This window comes from Saccostrea cucullata, unplaced genomic scaffold (assembly GCF_032062105.1).
Source record: "Saccostrea cucullata isolate Sc308-1 unplaced genomic scaffold, CSIRO_AGI_Scuc_v1 ctg491, whole genome shotgun sequence".
Classification (NCBI taxonomy): Eukaryota; Metazoa; Mollusca; class Bivalvia; order Ostreida; family Ostreidae; genus Saccostrea; species Saccostrea cuccullata.
In genome coordinates this window covers 105155-120764 of record NW_026928818.1, presented here as the reverse complement: position 1 = coordinate 120764, position 15610 = coordinate 105155, and the positions used below count along the sequence as shown (strand labels likewise).

The 15610-nt window shown below is 34.0% G+C and overlaps 2 protein-coding genes and 2 long non-coding RNA genes across 5 annotated transcripts; all 4 read left to right on the top strand.

Annotated features, from left to right (window-relative positions):
* The first annotated feature begins 2941 nt into the window (after positions 1 to 2941).
* On the top strand, positions 2942 to 3513 carry LOC134278792 (uncharacterized). Its single transcript, XR_009994525.1, has 3 exons — positions 2942 to 3041; positions 3140 to 3280; positions 3426 to 3513. It is a non-coding gene; the product is annotated as an uncharacterized LOC134278792 (long non-coding RNA).
* Positions 3514 to 3728: 215 nt separating this feature from the next.
* On the top strand, positions 3729 to 4250 carry LOC134278791 (uncharacterized). The gene is made up of 3 exons (XR_009994524.1): positions 3729 to 3891; positions 3974 to 4060; positions 4185 to 4250. It is a non-coding gene; the product is annotated as an uncharacterized LOC134278791 (long non-coding RNA).
* A 120-nt stretch (positions 4251 to 4370) lies between these two features.
* Positions 4371 to 5245, top strand: LOC134278790 (uncharacterized). 2 transcript variants are annotated; one of them, XR_009994523.1, is made up of 4 exons: positions 4371 to 4448; positions 4540 to 4647; positions 4919 to 5019; positions 5116 to 5240. XR_009994523.1 is itself a non-coding variant. In XM_062761073.1 (4 exons), exons 1-4 carry the CDS (start codon positions 4407 to 4409, stop codon positions 5209 to 5211), a joined length of 306 nt encoding a protein of 101 aa, XP_062617057.1. In that variant the 5' UTR covers positions 4377 to 4406; the 3' UTR covers positions 5212 to 5245. The 2 variants fall into 2 exon arrangements, 1 of the variants encoding a protein (XP_062617057.1); XM_062761073.1 differs by having other exon boundaries at positions 4377 to 4448; positions 4919 to 4978; positions 5116 to 5245.
* Positions 5246 to 14658: 9413 nt separating this feature from the next.
* On the top strand, positions 14659 to 15390 carry LOC134278821 (uncharacterized). The gene has a single exon (XM_062761120.1). The coding sequence runs from the start codon at positions 14659 to 14661 to the stop codon at positions 15388 to 15390; it is 732 nt and encodes a 243-aa protein (XP_062617104.1).
* The last annotated feature ends 220 nt before the right edge of the window (positions 15391 to 15610 follow it).

Below are 15610 nucleotides of genomic sequence, written 5' to 3'. Positions count from 1 at the left end.
GTTAATAGGGATTTGATTTAGCAAAAGCTTAAAGGCTTCTTGAGATGTCAATTAGGTGTCTTTCTGGATGAGATGTAATTTTTTTTATGACATATTGCCAAAAATTCTGTATCACGATATATCACGATTTTTTCCCACAATATCACGATAATATATTTTTAAAAGTAGTTTTTACATTGATTTGATATGAAAAGTCATAATTTTTCTTAAAAAATATGCCAGAAAAACAAGATTTTACTTTCTTGAAATTTTTATGTATATAAAATCAATTATGTTTGGATCGTAAGATTCCGTTCTTTTCACTTTTATAACATTTTTTATACTTTCTGTAATTGTAATTTGAAAGATTGAACAAATAAATGAATAATTTCTGGACTTTATAATACCGGGGTATGTACCTATAGACCGATATTTAGGTCTCCGTATCACGATACGTATCACGCAACAAAAAATCGCGATATACCGGTATACCGATAAAATCGCACATCCCTACATATTGTGTCTAATAAAAACATCCTATCATATGTCATTTATTTAGAAATTATCACGAAGTTGATTTTTTTTAAAAATAAGGTCAATCGTGAAGGTCAAGGTCAAGGGGTAAGAAATTATAGCATGCTCGGAAATATCTTGTCACAGGTAATGCACATGTCAAATACGAAAGCCCTATCTCTTCTCAATATAAGGAACAAGATGTGTTTGTGAAACACTGATGACCCCGTATGGCAACATAACGAAGATTTAACTTTTCTTAAATACAAATGAAATATATGTAATATTACCCAAAGTTGGGTTTTCAGACAAGAAATACGATTGTGAAATACAAAATCCCTAGCACCACCTGTTCAAAAGTTATGGCCAAGGATAAATTTTTGAAAGGTAGGTCAAACTCCAAGGTGAACGGATCTGAGTTGTTGATTTCTTAAGAAAGGTCACAAGTAATATATATGTGAAGGATGAAAACCCTAACCCTTACTGTTCAATAGTTATAGCCAAGATAAAAGTTATTAAAAAGTAGGTCAATCTTCAAAGTCAAGGTCAAAGGGTCAAAGTTCTTTGTATTCGATGAAAGGTCTTCTCACAAGGATTAGGTATTTGAAGTACGAAAGCCCTAGCCCTTACTGTTCAAAAGTTATAGTCAAGGTTAAAGTTTTTTCATAAGTGCAGAAATCTCCATGGTCAAGGACAAAAGGTCAATATTGTTGGTATTAAAAGGCCTTGCCACAAAAAATATATATGTGAAATATGAAAGTCTTAGTATCTACCGTTCATAAGTTGTGACCAAGATCAAAGTTTTTGAAAAGTAGGTCAAGGTCAAAGGGTCAAAGTTCTTGGTATCCAATAAAAGGTCTTCTCTCAAGGATTACATATATGAAGTACGAAAGCCCCAGCCCTTACCGTTCAAAAGTTATATTCAAGGTTAAAGTTTTTTCATAAGTGCAGAAATCTCCATGGTCAAGGTCAAATGGTCAAAATTGTTGGTATCAAATGAAAGGCCTTGCCCCAAAGAATATATATCTGAAATATGAAAGTCCTAGTTTCTATCATTCAAAAGATATCGCCAAAGTAAAAGTTTGGAAATTTTGTGTAAAAGTGGGTCAAACTCCAAGGTCAAAAGGTCAAATTTTGTGGTACCCAAAGAAAGGTCTTGTCACAAGGAATAAACATTTGCAATATGAAAGCCATACCTCCACTAAATCAAAAGTTATGGGCAAGGTTAAAGTTTTTTTGTGACGGACGGACAGACGGACTGCTAGACAGACTAACGGACAGCCGAATGAGATTTAATGTCCCCTTGCTTTTGCGAAAGCTGCAGTTCTGTAGCGTTATGGTTTAAGTTTTTATGTATTTGTCTTTGACCATAACGCTACAGACCCTGTAATGTAAATCAAAGTACTCAGAAGTACAGAGAGCCGGGCTCATTTACAGAGTAGAATGGATTTCTTACATGAATCACGTTTATATTCTGATGAAAAAATTATTTTAAAACTATCACTGATATAAATGATAAGACACTGACAGTGAGTTTTACAATCCTAATACCACGGTCCGATTTTGTCAGAATCAGAATTAACCTGGTACCGCAGCTGAATGTAAACAAACAGGCCAGTCTGGTTCCCTCTCCTGCTTTACCTCGTACGTGTAGAGAACTACGGTAACACTGATTATCAAAAATCCTTATGCTAATGAACTATGTTCTTTGACTAATGAAGTTTTCAAAGTCATTACTACAAATGTTTATTTTATATAGATGAAACTTCGTTTTATTTTTGTTGCTTTGTTTAGCGTTTGTATTATCTCAAAAGCGGTTGAGAGTAAGAACTATATTTTTGCACGTAACTTTACAATGGCGACTATTGGGTTAACATCCTGCCTTGAACAGGATCACATAAGCCGGCAACTGCTCTTTGAGCAATAAGCCCGGCTAAAAACTGGCAATATACGGCGCAATATTTTTTGAGCACTTATGGGGAGAATTTCTCCACTATACAGCATTGGTCAATCAACTACCTTTCACTCCCTAATTCTAGACACATTCTGTAGCCAATATGTATATTTTATCCACCTCCAAACCATTTATAGTTGTCTCTACAGGCAATAAACTCGCTTGAAGTGAATTTTCAGCAATCTAACAAAAAATTTTAATCAAGCTAGTTTGTCACTTGTAGAGACGATTATAAAGGGTTGGGAGATGGATAAAATATACAGATTGGTTAAATAATGTGCATAGAATTAGCATACTCGCTTCTCTAACATAACCTCGAGGTCATCGACCGTCTCAAACCACGGCCCGGAGTCCGCATATAGCTCTCTCCAGAATAGGAGTGGATCGTACATTTTGGCCGTGGTTTGCTACGATGCCTCGAGGTCTGAAGAGCGCATTCGGCGAATGGAGCATAGCGGAGTCAGCCGAGAATACTTAGACGTCATAATGAAATACGTCACAATTACGGTGACGTCTTTGTATTATGACGTCACAATTATAACATCCTTCACAACGGAGGCAAAACATTGAAGTCGTGAGCATTGAAACCATTATGGTAATTTAGAATTTTGGTTAAACTATATACACTCGATTTAAATTATTTCTATAATTAACAGTTCATTATTGGTTTGCTTATTTTTTCATGATTCACAGGAACCTAAGTACAAGAAGAGTAAGGAATATTTTGGAAGTTTGGGAGACTCAGAAAGTGATTGGGTAAACAATACTTGGTCAGAATTCAAAGACGGTACCGAATACCTAGAATGGTTGGAGCGACAACTTCCATATCTAGAGGTATAGGAAAATGCACATTTCATTGTACCTATATAAAACGAACATTAAATGTTACATTTTAAAGCGAGTGAGTGATTTTTATTGCGTTTATTTTTTTTATTTCATGATTTACATCATAATTTATATAATATCATTTTTTTTTAAGGAATTTGAAGACAGTGATGCGGTTCATTACTACTTTTTTCGGAGCTGGAGCAAACACACATCATACTTTCCCGAGATGGAACCTTTAATTGCAAGTTATTTTCTTATCATTTGAAAATTTATTCGATGCCTATTTCTTAGTACAAGTATAGAGAAATATATAATATTTTTACACATAAATAAAAACCTGGAAAAAAATTCCCACCCTCAACTAAAGTGTTTTTTTAGTTGAGGGTGGGATTTTTTTTTGACGATAAAAACTTCAGACTCCTGTGATAAAAACAAATCTCTCATTTATTTTACAGGAAAAAGAAACTGAAGAGGAAGATAGTGTAGGTTTGACAGATGACTATGCTAATGGAGCAGTGAAGAATTCTGAAAAGGTGTGGGAAATTGGAACAAAGCCAGAATTCAAAGACGGGAGATAACTCGTGGAATGGCTCGAAATAAAATTACCATATCTGGAGGTACTTGAAAGTACAAAAACACATATATAAGGTGACATTGTAGTTAATCATGACCACATTTTTACTTATATTTTATTTTCAGCCATTTGCTCCAAAAGACGCCGTGCATTACTATTTCAACAGACAGTGGAGTCGGCAAAAATCTGAACTTAAACTCGAAGTATTAGTTGTAAGTGTATATACATATCTGTTTTTTTTTTTTTTAGCTTTTCTAATGAACACTGGGATAAATTTGTAGATTTCCTTTAAGAAGTTTTATGTCTATGTTTACAATTTTGTCGATTTTATTCAAGGAAGAAGACAATGAGAACGAGAATGAAACAACTGACCACTGCCATGGGGATGACAAAAGCTTGGAGTTGAGTCCGCATATTAATCTGAATTTCATTTTCCTATACTTTATGAATTTACAATGTATATAAAATCAATATTCCGTTCATTGTTAGCATTGTTTTTTATTTAAATCTTCTGTATCTTATTTTTAGAACAAAGATGACAGAAATCCATATATCAAAATGATGGCTAGCCCTTTGGTTCTGGAAGGATTTAATTTTAAGGTAAATAATGAACTGATTGTCTTAAACTTTGAAATATGTCTTACCAGAAATTTAAAGTTCATTGTTAAAAAAAAGTTTTCTTTTCCCCTAGAAATCTGAGCCACATGGAGATGACACCTCAAAAAATGCTATCAAGGAGAAGGGTACACTTATGATGCAGTTTACGAATGGAAGCGATTCTCTGATTGATGAAAAAATGGTAATATACATGATACATAAATTTATATTCAAAGTAGATAGATATTTCAGTGGTCACTTGTGCCCAGTAAAGCATATCCGGTCCTCAGCCATAAAGAATCATTTTTAATTCTATTTCACTTTATAAAAAAAATCATAAGCCTAAAATTGAAATCTTCTCGCGCAGGAATTTTCATTTCAAGGTTTTATCAATCAATCCTTTTCAAACTTATGGTATAACAAGAATTTTTGCAAAAAAAATCAACGAATAATTTTTTTTGTATTATTTTTAGTTGAGTGGTGTCACAATAGCAAAAATCCAATCTAGGCTCCACCCATTTCTACAGAAGAAAGTAAGTTATGTTCGATATCAAATGACATGTTAAAATAAATGGTATGTCGTTACGGGAAAAACAATCTATTTGTTAAGACTGAAATATTTGTTGTTACCAATTATTAAGATTATAACAATGTGCTTTTATTATTTCAGAATAAGGAGAAGCGAGATCATTTTACAGATGAGAAGAAATCAAAGAAAAAGACTAAGAAGACGAAGTTTTCATTTTTTCGTCGTGTGTTTGGTTGATGCCTGAGACAAACTATATACAGAGAATTGTTAAATTATTCATAGTATTATTTAATTTTTTATAATACATATCACTTGATTGAACATAAAAATGTATTTCTGTATTGCATTTGTTATGATTGATTACTTTTAACATTAACAAGATGTGTTTGTGAAACACCGATGCCCGTGTATGGCAACTTATAGCGATTTTTTTTTTCAAATGCAAATCAGACAAGTCATGTTGATACCCAAAGTAAGGCCTTCTCACAAGAAATACAAATGGGAAATATAATACCCTAGCTCCGCCCACCTGTTCAAAGGTACGACCAAGGTTAGCGTTTTTAAGGTAGGTCAAACTCTGGGGTCAAGGTCAAAGGGTCGAAGTTGTTGGTATCCAATGAAAAGTCTTGTCAAAAGGATTACAAGATACAAGATACAAGATACAAGATTTTATTAATCCAATTTGGGCCCCCGGAGGAGCAAAAAGATTTACAAATAGAAGGAGGAGGATCCAAATGATAGAACAAACATGATGATGATATTACAAATAAAGAGCAATTGTTCAAAAAAAACAAAAAAAAGTATATAAGAGATATACTGAATATACATACATGTATTGTATTGTAAGTTACATACAAATATATATAATTTATACATATATATATATATATATATATATATATATATATATATATATATATATATATATATATATATATATATATATATATATAGTTAAGGGCAAGAAACTGGGAAAGAGGTATATAATTTTTTATGCTTATCACAATATCTTCAATTAAGGTAAATTACTAAGGAATGCAGCAAGTGATCTAAGGATGTCTGGGTCTTCATTAGTCATGAGCCAATAAAATTGATTATCATAAGATAGAGATTGAAAATTTTTACATTTAATTTTACAAATATTTATGAGTTCAAGTCTTTGTACATTAAGATGAGGACATACAAGGAGAAAATGAATTTCATCCTGAATCTCGTTGTGATGACAAAGTGAACAAATTCGTTCCTCTCTAGGTATTTTTTGGTAACGTCCAATTTCAATTTTAAGCCTGTGAGCCGATATTCTTAACTTTGTTAAAACTGATCTATGTTGATTGTTTGTAAGAATATCTAGATAAGGTTCAAAACAAAATTTAGTCTTTATGCTGGTAAAGGTAGACAATTTGCCATCTTTATGTAAATTCCTGTCTTTTTCCCATTTTAATTTATAGAAATTCAGTAATATTCTTTTCAAATTGGTTTTAAATTGTGGGGTTGACATACCTAGGAAATCACTAATTTTAATATCAATATGGTTAAGTAAGAAGTTAACACAAGAATACCATGAAGTAAAACCATTTTGGTGTAGTGTTTTAGAGCAGTTAAAAGCCTCACTAAGCAAGGGAAATTCACCATCTAGATTCTCTAATCTATGCCAGTATAACAACATATTTTTAATGACATCAAAATGTAAATTCAAACGCTCAGATCTTACAGCAAAATTGCTGCTTTTACCATGAACCATTAGTAAATGTTTGTAAAATTTAAGATTTAGAATTTCGCCTTCTAAGCTTTGGTATATTTTGTCTAGTGTTATATTTGGATTTCTCTTAAATTTAGAGGTTGTTGGGTCAAAAAGCCCCCATAACTCCGAACATATATATATAATATACATATTGGAAGTTTGAAAGCCCTAGTCCTAACCGTTCAAAAGTCATTGCCAGGGTTAAAGTTTTAAGAAAATGGGTCAAAGGGTCAAAGTTTTTGGTATGCAATGGAAAGTCTTGTCAAAAAGATTACATATACTAGTGTATATATAAGTATGAAAGGCCTAGCACCAACCATTTAAACGTTATAGCCAAAGTAATAGTTTTGAATTTTGGTGTAAAATTGTGTCAAACTCCAAGGTCAGATCTTGTCATAAGAAATACAGAATAGTCGACTTTCACATTACCGTCGCCATTTTAGGTCAAAGGTCAATCGGCGTAAACATGCCATCGCGTCAGTAGAAACAAAATGGCTACATGTAATACATCAGTCCAGAGGGTCGTTCAATCTGACGTTTATTGTTTTTATTCTGTAGCAAAGATCCATACACGTAAGAAAATCAAAATTCTTTATTACTGAAATTATTAAATAACAATAAATTGCCATTACTTTCATTCAAAATTCGTGCGAATCGGACATTAATGTAGTCGCATAGCGTTTCTCCCTATGTAAACACTCATGACGAGAGACATTATAAACTAGTATTTAAAATCAATGAATACCGTTTCATACAGGATAATATTTTTAATCATAGCCTTAATTATTGATATCACTTTGTTTCATCCTACAAAAATGTTTTGTTTTGTTTTTTCAACGGATATGTCATATATATTTATATAATTGCAGTATTTTAGATCTAATGATCTATAATACTACAGTAGATATAAGATTTTATTTAAACCAAGAGACATACGTCTCATAGGTAGAACACTGTATGCAGTTATGGACAACAATCCCAACTGCCTGCAGTTCCCCATTTAGTAATATACATAATATTGTACATGTAGATGTATATCTAAGATAAAATTTATGTGTCAAAAAAAAAAAAACAACAAAAACAAACTAGAGGTACTGTGAGCAATGAGCTCACTAAATGATGCCCCCGCCTCCCATAAGAATATAATGGTAGTGTCCATGTTTGCTGTGGGAAACCCAAACTAATGTGTCAGATCAAAAAGTAAAATAGGATGTTACAATGGCAATATGTAACTAGTGCTAATTGTAACGGGGACCGTTACAGATGTTCCCCAAACGCTCCCCAACTCCCTTTTGGTGCCATATTCCCTGTAAGCTTCATTTATTAACAAACTCTATGCATTTGAAATTTTAACAATGTTTACCCAGAAATGTACCATGCTCATTCAAATTTTAGCATTGCATGTGTGCACATGTGAAGGCATATACGTAATGACCATATCATCTTGTCTACACAATCTATATATTTCAATATACTAAATATTAAAGTATTTAATCCAAAAGTATTAAAAAATTCGCTCATTCAAGTGTATTTCTGATTTTACCCATTGCACGTGCACGCACGTGCATACATGAACATGGTGACCATACCTTCTTGCAGAAGTTCATTAAATCTATCTATGTTCTAAATCCCATCCCGTTTGGTTGAAAACCAAGGGAGTTAAAACTGTTTAAAGTTTCAGCCAATCAGAGTGCAGCGTACGTACACGCACATGTATGCATGTGCATGGAGACCATACCTTCTTGTAGATGTCCATTATATATATATATATATATATATATATATATATATATATATATATATATATATATATATATATATATATATATATATGTTCCAAATTCCATCCTGTTTGGTTGAAAACCAAGGAAGTTATAACTGTTTAAAGTTTCAGCCAATCAGATTGCAGCTCACATACACGCACGTGTATGCATGTGCATGGTGACCATACCTTATTGTAGAGGTCCATTTAATATATCTATGTTCCAAATCCCATCCTGTTTGGTTGAAAACCAAGGGAGTTATAGCTTTTTAAAGTTTCAGCCAATCAGATTGCAGCTCACGTACACGAACGTGTATGCATGTGCATGGTGACCATACCTTTTTTTAAAAGTCCATTTTATATATCTATGTTCCAAATCCCATCCTGTTTGGTTAAAAATCAAGGGAGTTATAGCTATTTAAAGTTTCAGCCAATCAGATTGCAGCGCACGTGCATGCACGTGTTTTCATGATAATTTCTATATATCATGTTGTAGGATATCCTAATGCATGGCTATGTTCAAAATTTCAAAGGATCTCCTCAAAAAACAAGAAAGATATTGAGACTTTAGTTTCAGCCAATCAGAGCAAAGCGCACGTGCATGCGCGTGAGATCTTGCTATTTTGACCATGTCATATTGTCTATATTACTAATATATCCTTACATTATGAGTTTCAAAGCATTTCATCAAAAATTAAAAAAGTTACTCCTATATCAATCAAATCGGTCATTTTACATGTTGCACGTGCGCGCTCTTGCAAGCACGTGCGCGCAAAATGACCTTTGTTCGGCAAATCTACATAACATGTCCATAGACCCTAAAAACATTTTACCTTAGTCGGATGTGTAGTTTACAAGATCACTCAAGGACAAAATTTTCCCAGGAATAATAATAATAATAATAACTAGTGCTAATTGTAACGGGGACCGTTACAGATGTTCCCCAAACGCTCCCCATCTCCCTTTTGGTGCCATATTCCCTGTAAGCTTCATTAAATAAGACAAACTTTATGCATTTGAGACTTTAACAACGTTTACCCAGAAGGGTACCAAGTTCATTCAAATTTTAGCATTGCACGCGTGCGCATATGAATGTACGTGCGTAATGACCATATCATCTTGTCTACACTATCTATATACTTTAATATACTAAATATTAAAGTATTTAATTCAAAAGTATTAAAAAATAGGCTCATTCAAGTGTATTTTTGGTTTTACTCATTTCACGTGCACGCACGTGCATACATGAGCATGGTAACATACTCTTGTAGAAGTCCATTACATCTATCTATGTTCTAAATCCCACCCCGTTTGGTTGAAAACCAAGGGAGTTCTAGTTGATTAAAGTTTCAGCCAATCAGATTGCAGCGTACGTTCACGCACGTGTTTTGATGTGCATGGTGATCATACCTTCTTGTAGAAGTCCATTATATCTATCAATGTTCCAAATCTCATCCTGTTTGGTTGAAAATTAAAGGATTTATAGCTATTTAAAGTTTCAGCCAATCAGATTGCAGCACACGTACACGCACGTGTATGCATGTGCATGGTGACCATACCTTCTTGTAGAAGTCTATTATATCTATCTATGTTCCAAATCCCATCCTGTTTGGTTGAAAACCAAGGGAGTTACAGCTATTTAAAGTTTCAGCCAATCAGATTGCAGCACACGTGCATACACGTGTTTTCTTGATAATTGCTATATATCATGCTGTATGATATCCTAATGCATGGCTATGTTCAAAATTTCAAAGGATTTCATCAAAAACCAAGAAAGATATTGAGACTTTAGTTTCAGCCAATCAGAGCGAAGCGCACGTGCATGCGCGTGAGATCTTGCTATTTTGCCCATGTCATATTGTCTATGCTACTACTATATCCTTATATTATGAGTTTCAAAGCATTTCATCAAAACAGTAAAGATTTACGTCTATATCAATTAAATCGGTCATTTCACGTGTTGCTCGTGCGCGCTCTTGCAAGCACGTGCACACAAAATGGCATGTTGACAATGTCATCTTATCTACATTTATAATATGTCTACATATTCTAAATATCAAAGCATTACATCGAAAAATGTAAAAGTTACGGCAATTTCAAGTATATTGGTCATTTCACGTGTTGCACGTGCGCGCTCTTGCAAGCACGTGCGCGCAAAATGACCTTCGTTCCGCAAATCTACATAACATGCCTACTTACCCTAAAAAGATTTCCCCTTAATCGGATGTGTACTTTACAAGATCATTCGCGGACAAAATTTTCCCGAGAAGAAAAATAATAATAATAATAATAACTAGTGCTAATTGTAACGGGGACCGTTACAGATGTTCCCCAAACGCTCCCCATCTCCATTTTGGTGCCATATTCCCTGTAAGCTTCATTAAATAAGACAAACTTTATGGATTTGAGACTTTAACAACGTTTACCCAGAAGGGTACCAAGTTCATTCAAATTTTTGCACGCTTGCGCATGTGAATGCGTGTGCGTAATGCCCATATCATCTTATCTACACAATCTATATACTTTGATATACTAAATATTAAAATATTTAATCCAAAAGTATTAAAAAATACGCTCATTCAAGTGTATTTTTGATTTTACTCATTCCACGTGCACGCACGTGCATACATGAACATGGTGACATACCTACTTGTGGAAGTCCATTACATCTATCTATGTTCTAAATCCCACTCAGTTTAGTTGAAAACCAAGGGAGTTATAGCTGATTAAAGTTTCAGCCAATCAGATTGCAGCGTACATTCACGCACGTGTATTGATGTGCATGGTGATCATACCTTCTTGTAGAAGACCATTATATCTATCTATGTTCCAAATCTCATCCTGTTTGGTTGAAAATTAAGGGAGTTATAGCTATTTAAAGTTTCAGCCAATCAGATTGCAGCGCACGTACAGGCACGCGTATGAATGTGCATGGTGACCATACCTTCTTGTAGAAGTCCATTATATCTATCTATGCTCCAAATCCCATTCTGTTTGGTTGAAAAACAAGGGAGTTATAGCCATTTAAAATTTTAGCCAATCAGATTGCAGCGCACGTGCATGCGCGTGTTTACATGACAATTGTTATATGTCATATTGTAGTACATCCTGAAGTATGCCTATGTTTTAAATTTCATAGCATTTTGTCAAAAAACAGAAAAGATATTGAGATTTTTGTTTCAGCCAATCAGAGTGAAGCGCACGTGCATGCGCGTGAGTTCATGCTAATTTGACAGTGTCACATTATCTACAGTATTAATATATCTTTATATAATGAGTTTCAAATCATTTCATCAAAAAATGTAAAAGTTATAGCTATATTAATTATATCAGTCAATTCACTCATTTCACGCGCACGCACGTGCAGGCGTATGCGCGCAAAATGACCTTCGTTCCGCACACCTACACTACACACCTATTAACCCTAAAAAGGTTTTAGCTCAGTTGGGTGAACAGTTTCTGAGAACACTCGCGGACAAAAAAAGTACCGGAGAAGAAATAAGAAAAAAAATAATAATAATAACTAGTGCTAATTGTAACGGGAACCGTTACAGATGTTCCCCAAACGCTCCCCAACTCCATTTCGGTGCCATATTCCCTGTAAGCTTCATTAAATAAGACAAACTCTGTGCATTTTTTAATTTTACAACGTTTTTTCCAGAAGGATACCAGTTATATTCAATTTTTAGCATTGCACCCAAGCGCATGTGAATGCATGTGCGTTATGACCATATCATCTTGTATTTCAAGAGTATTTTTAGATATACTCGTTTCAAATGCACACACGTGCGTGCACGTGCATCATGATCATACCTTCTTGTAGGAGTCCCTTACATCTATCTATGTTCTAAATCCTATCCTGTTTGGTTGAAAAACAAGGGACTTATAGCCATTTAAAGTTTCAGCCAATCAGATTGCAGCACACGTGCATGCGCGTAATTTCATGATTTTTTTAATATCATTTTGTAGGATATCCTAATGCATGACTATATTTTAAATTTCAAAGAATTTCGTCAAAAAACAAAGGAGAAATAGCAATTTAAAGTTTCAGCCAATCAAATTGCAGCACACGTGCATGCGCGTGATTTCATGATTTTTTTTCTATATCATTTTGTAGGATATCCCAATGCATGACTATATTTTAAATTTCAAAGAATTTCGTCAAAAAACAAAGGAGATATAGCCATTTAAAGTTTCAGCCAATCAGCTTGCAGCACACGCACATGCGCATGCTTTCATGAAAATTCTTATATATCTTGCGGTAGATCATTATAATGTAGGACTATCTTCAAAATTTCAAAGGATTATGACAAGAAACAAGAAAGTTATTGATTCTTTAGTTTCAGCCAATCAGAGCAAAGCGCACGTGCATGCGCGTGAAATCTTGCTATTTTGACCATGCTATCTTGTCTATACTACTAATGTATCCTTACATTATGAGTTTCAAAAAATTTCATCAAAAAATAGAAAAGTTACGGCAATATCCATTATATTGGTAATTTCACTTAATGCACGTGCGCGCTCTTGCAAGCACGTGCGCGCAAAATGACCTTTGTTTGGCAACTCTACATAACATGCCTACTAACCCTAAAAAGGTTTCACCTAAGTCGGATGTGTAGTTTACAAGATCACTCGTGGACAAAATTTTCCCAGGAAGAAGAAAAATAATAATAATAATAATAATAATAATAATAATAAGAAACAGAGTAAAAACAATATGTTCCCCAACTTCGTTTGGGGAACATAATAAGAAACAGAGTAAAAACAATATGTTCCCAAACTCCGTTTGGGGAACATAATAAGAAACAGAGTAAAAACAATATGTTCCCAAACTCCGTTTGGGGAACATAATAAAGATTCTGTGAAAGTCTGATAAAATTTCATTCAGTGGTATGATGCGGATAAGAGATGGGTACCCCAAAGTGTAACAGGTGGATGTACAGACGGATATACCAATTACTATATACCCTCCTGCTTTTCAAGCAGAGTATAACAAAAAAAAAAAAAAAAAAAAAAACACACACACACAAACCAAACAAACACAAAAAGAGATGTTGTCTTAATCATGTAATTATAAGTAATTGCCATAAGTATTAAATTTGAATAGTAAGTCTTAAGAAAGAATGATTAAAGAAGAAAATTTGATTCAAATTTAAGATACCTTGTTTAAACAAATATACAATGCAGAGTGCTCTTGGACTGTTCTCCCCTAACTTTCAGTGAAGATGTTAATTACATTCTTTAAATTTTTCATTGTCAAAATTAAATATTGAAAAATCTTTATGATTTTGTTTTAAATTTCAGCATTTGGTGATGGGTATGTTGCAAAATTTTGTTGAGTTTCTAATTTTCAGTTTAGGAGTTCCAATTATTTTTGGTTTGTTTTTAAACATTATGACCCAGAGAGTTTGTTGTGTCAAAGACTGCAACAGCAGTGGATATCATTTGAAAAAATGGCGAGAACAGTTTTGCGAAATGCACTTTTGCAATTTTGGCACATCAAGGTGCATATGCGCACCACCCTTTCAGTTATTTCCCTTTCCAACTGAACTTCGCGATCCCCATGCACGGTCTGTATGGAGAAAGAACATAAACAGGACCTCAACAGATGGGAAGAACATCTGGTCACCAAATGACAATTCGCGAGTTTGTTCTAAGCATTTTGTTGATGGTGCACCCTCACTGCTTCATCCTTATCCCACCATAAATCTGGGGCATATGTCATCTATTGTCTCCAAGGGTCGCTTACCTCCAACTAAAAGAGAATTAAGTAAAGAAACACCAAAAAAAAAGGAAAATATCTGAAAACCAAGATGACCCTGTTTATGTGTGCAAACTTGATCATGACTATGCAAATCCTTGTATCACATGTATTGAAAAATCAAAAGAGATTTCAGCACTCAAATCAAAAATCAATGAACTCCAAATTGAGTTAATAAAGCAAAAGAAGCTAAAGCAAAAACCACTTTCCATTACAGACACAGTCTTAAAAAGTAACAAATCTGTAAGATTCCATACTGGTTTGCCTTCGTTAAGTGCTTTTCACACCATCTACAAGGTTATTGAGCCAAAGATAAAGAAAACCAAGTACTGGAGAGGTCCTAAGCATGTGTTCCACACCCTTAAACACAAGGTTTTAAAGAAGTCAGGGCCACGAAGATTTCTGTCATTAAAAGAGGAGATGGCATTGACTCTTATGAAATTAAGATTAGGTCTTTTGAATGAAGACTTAGCTACAAGATTCAACATCAGTGCTCCCCATATCTCAAAAATCTTCACTACATGGATCAAGATTCTATCCAAATTTCTTGGAACCTTGGTGTTCAATCCATCCAAAGAAGTAGTGCGTGAAAATCTACCACCATCCTTCAGAAGCAAAAAATATTCATCTGTGCGCCATATCATTGACTGTACTGAGGTATTTTTAGAGAAACCGCAAAATCTAGAGGTGCAGACAAAAACGTGGTCAGATTATAAACACCATCATACTGCTAAGTTTCTGATCAGCATCAACCCATCCGGGATGATTAATTTTATATCAGACTGCTGGGGAGGTAGAACCAGCGATAAATACATCACAAATAGATCTGGTTTCTACAGTTTGATTGAACCCTATGATGTCATCATGGCTGACAGAGGATTCCAAATCAAAGAAGAGGTTACCCTTCTTCATGCCAATTTGATGGTTCCACCAGGACGTAGAGGAGCTTGCCAAATGTCAGCTGACGAAGTACAGCAAACAAAGCAAATAGCAAACAGGCGTATATATGTTGAGCAAGCCATTCGCAGAATGAAGTATTTCAGAATTCTGAAGCATGAAGTCCCTGCTACTTTATTTCAGCATTTAGATGATATAATTAAAACTGTTGCTGGCATTTGCAACTTGTATCCTCCCTTGCCTAAATACAAATAAATTATTCCAAAATTTTCTTTTATGTATAGCACCTACAAGAACAAGTAAAACATTTTTTCAATTCACAGTAACATTTTTTAATGAATTAAACAACAAACAGACAAACTAACAATGAAATAATATTTAACACTCCCTATGAATAAACAGTTTTTCTCCGTCAATAAATACTCATAATTTACTTGGATGTTGAACATTTCGAACAAAACCACTTATCTTTCTG

Bases quoted from the DNA above. Each gene is read 5' to 3' on its own strand.
- LOC134278790 (XM_062761073.1), top strand. From the start codon at position 4,407: ATGATGGCTAGCCCTTTGGTTCTGGAAGGATTTAATTTTAAG. The intron at 4,648-4,918 runs GTAATATACATG...TATTATTTTTAG, and splicing joins CTCTGATTGATGAAAAAATG to TTGAGTGGTGTCACAATAGC. The intron at 4,979-5,115 runs GTAAGTTATGTT...TTATTATTTCAG, and splicing joins ACCCATTTCTACAGAAGAAA to AATAAGGAGAAGCGAGATCA.
- LOC134278821 (XM_062761120.1), top strand. From the start codon at position 14,659: ATGGCATTGACTCTTATGAAATTAAGATTAGGTCTTTTGAATGAAGAC.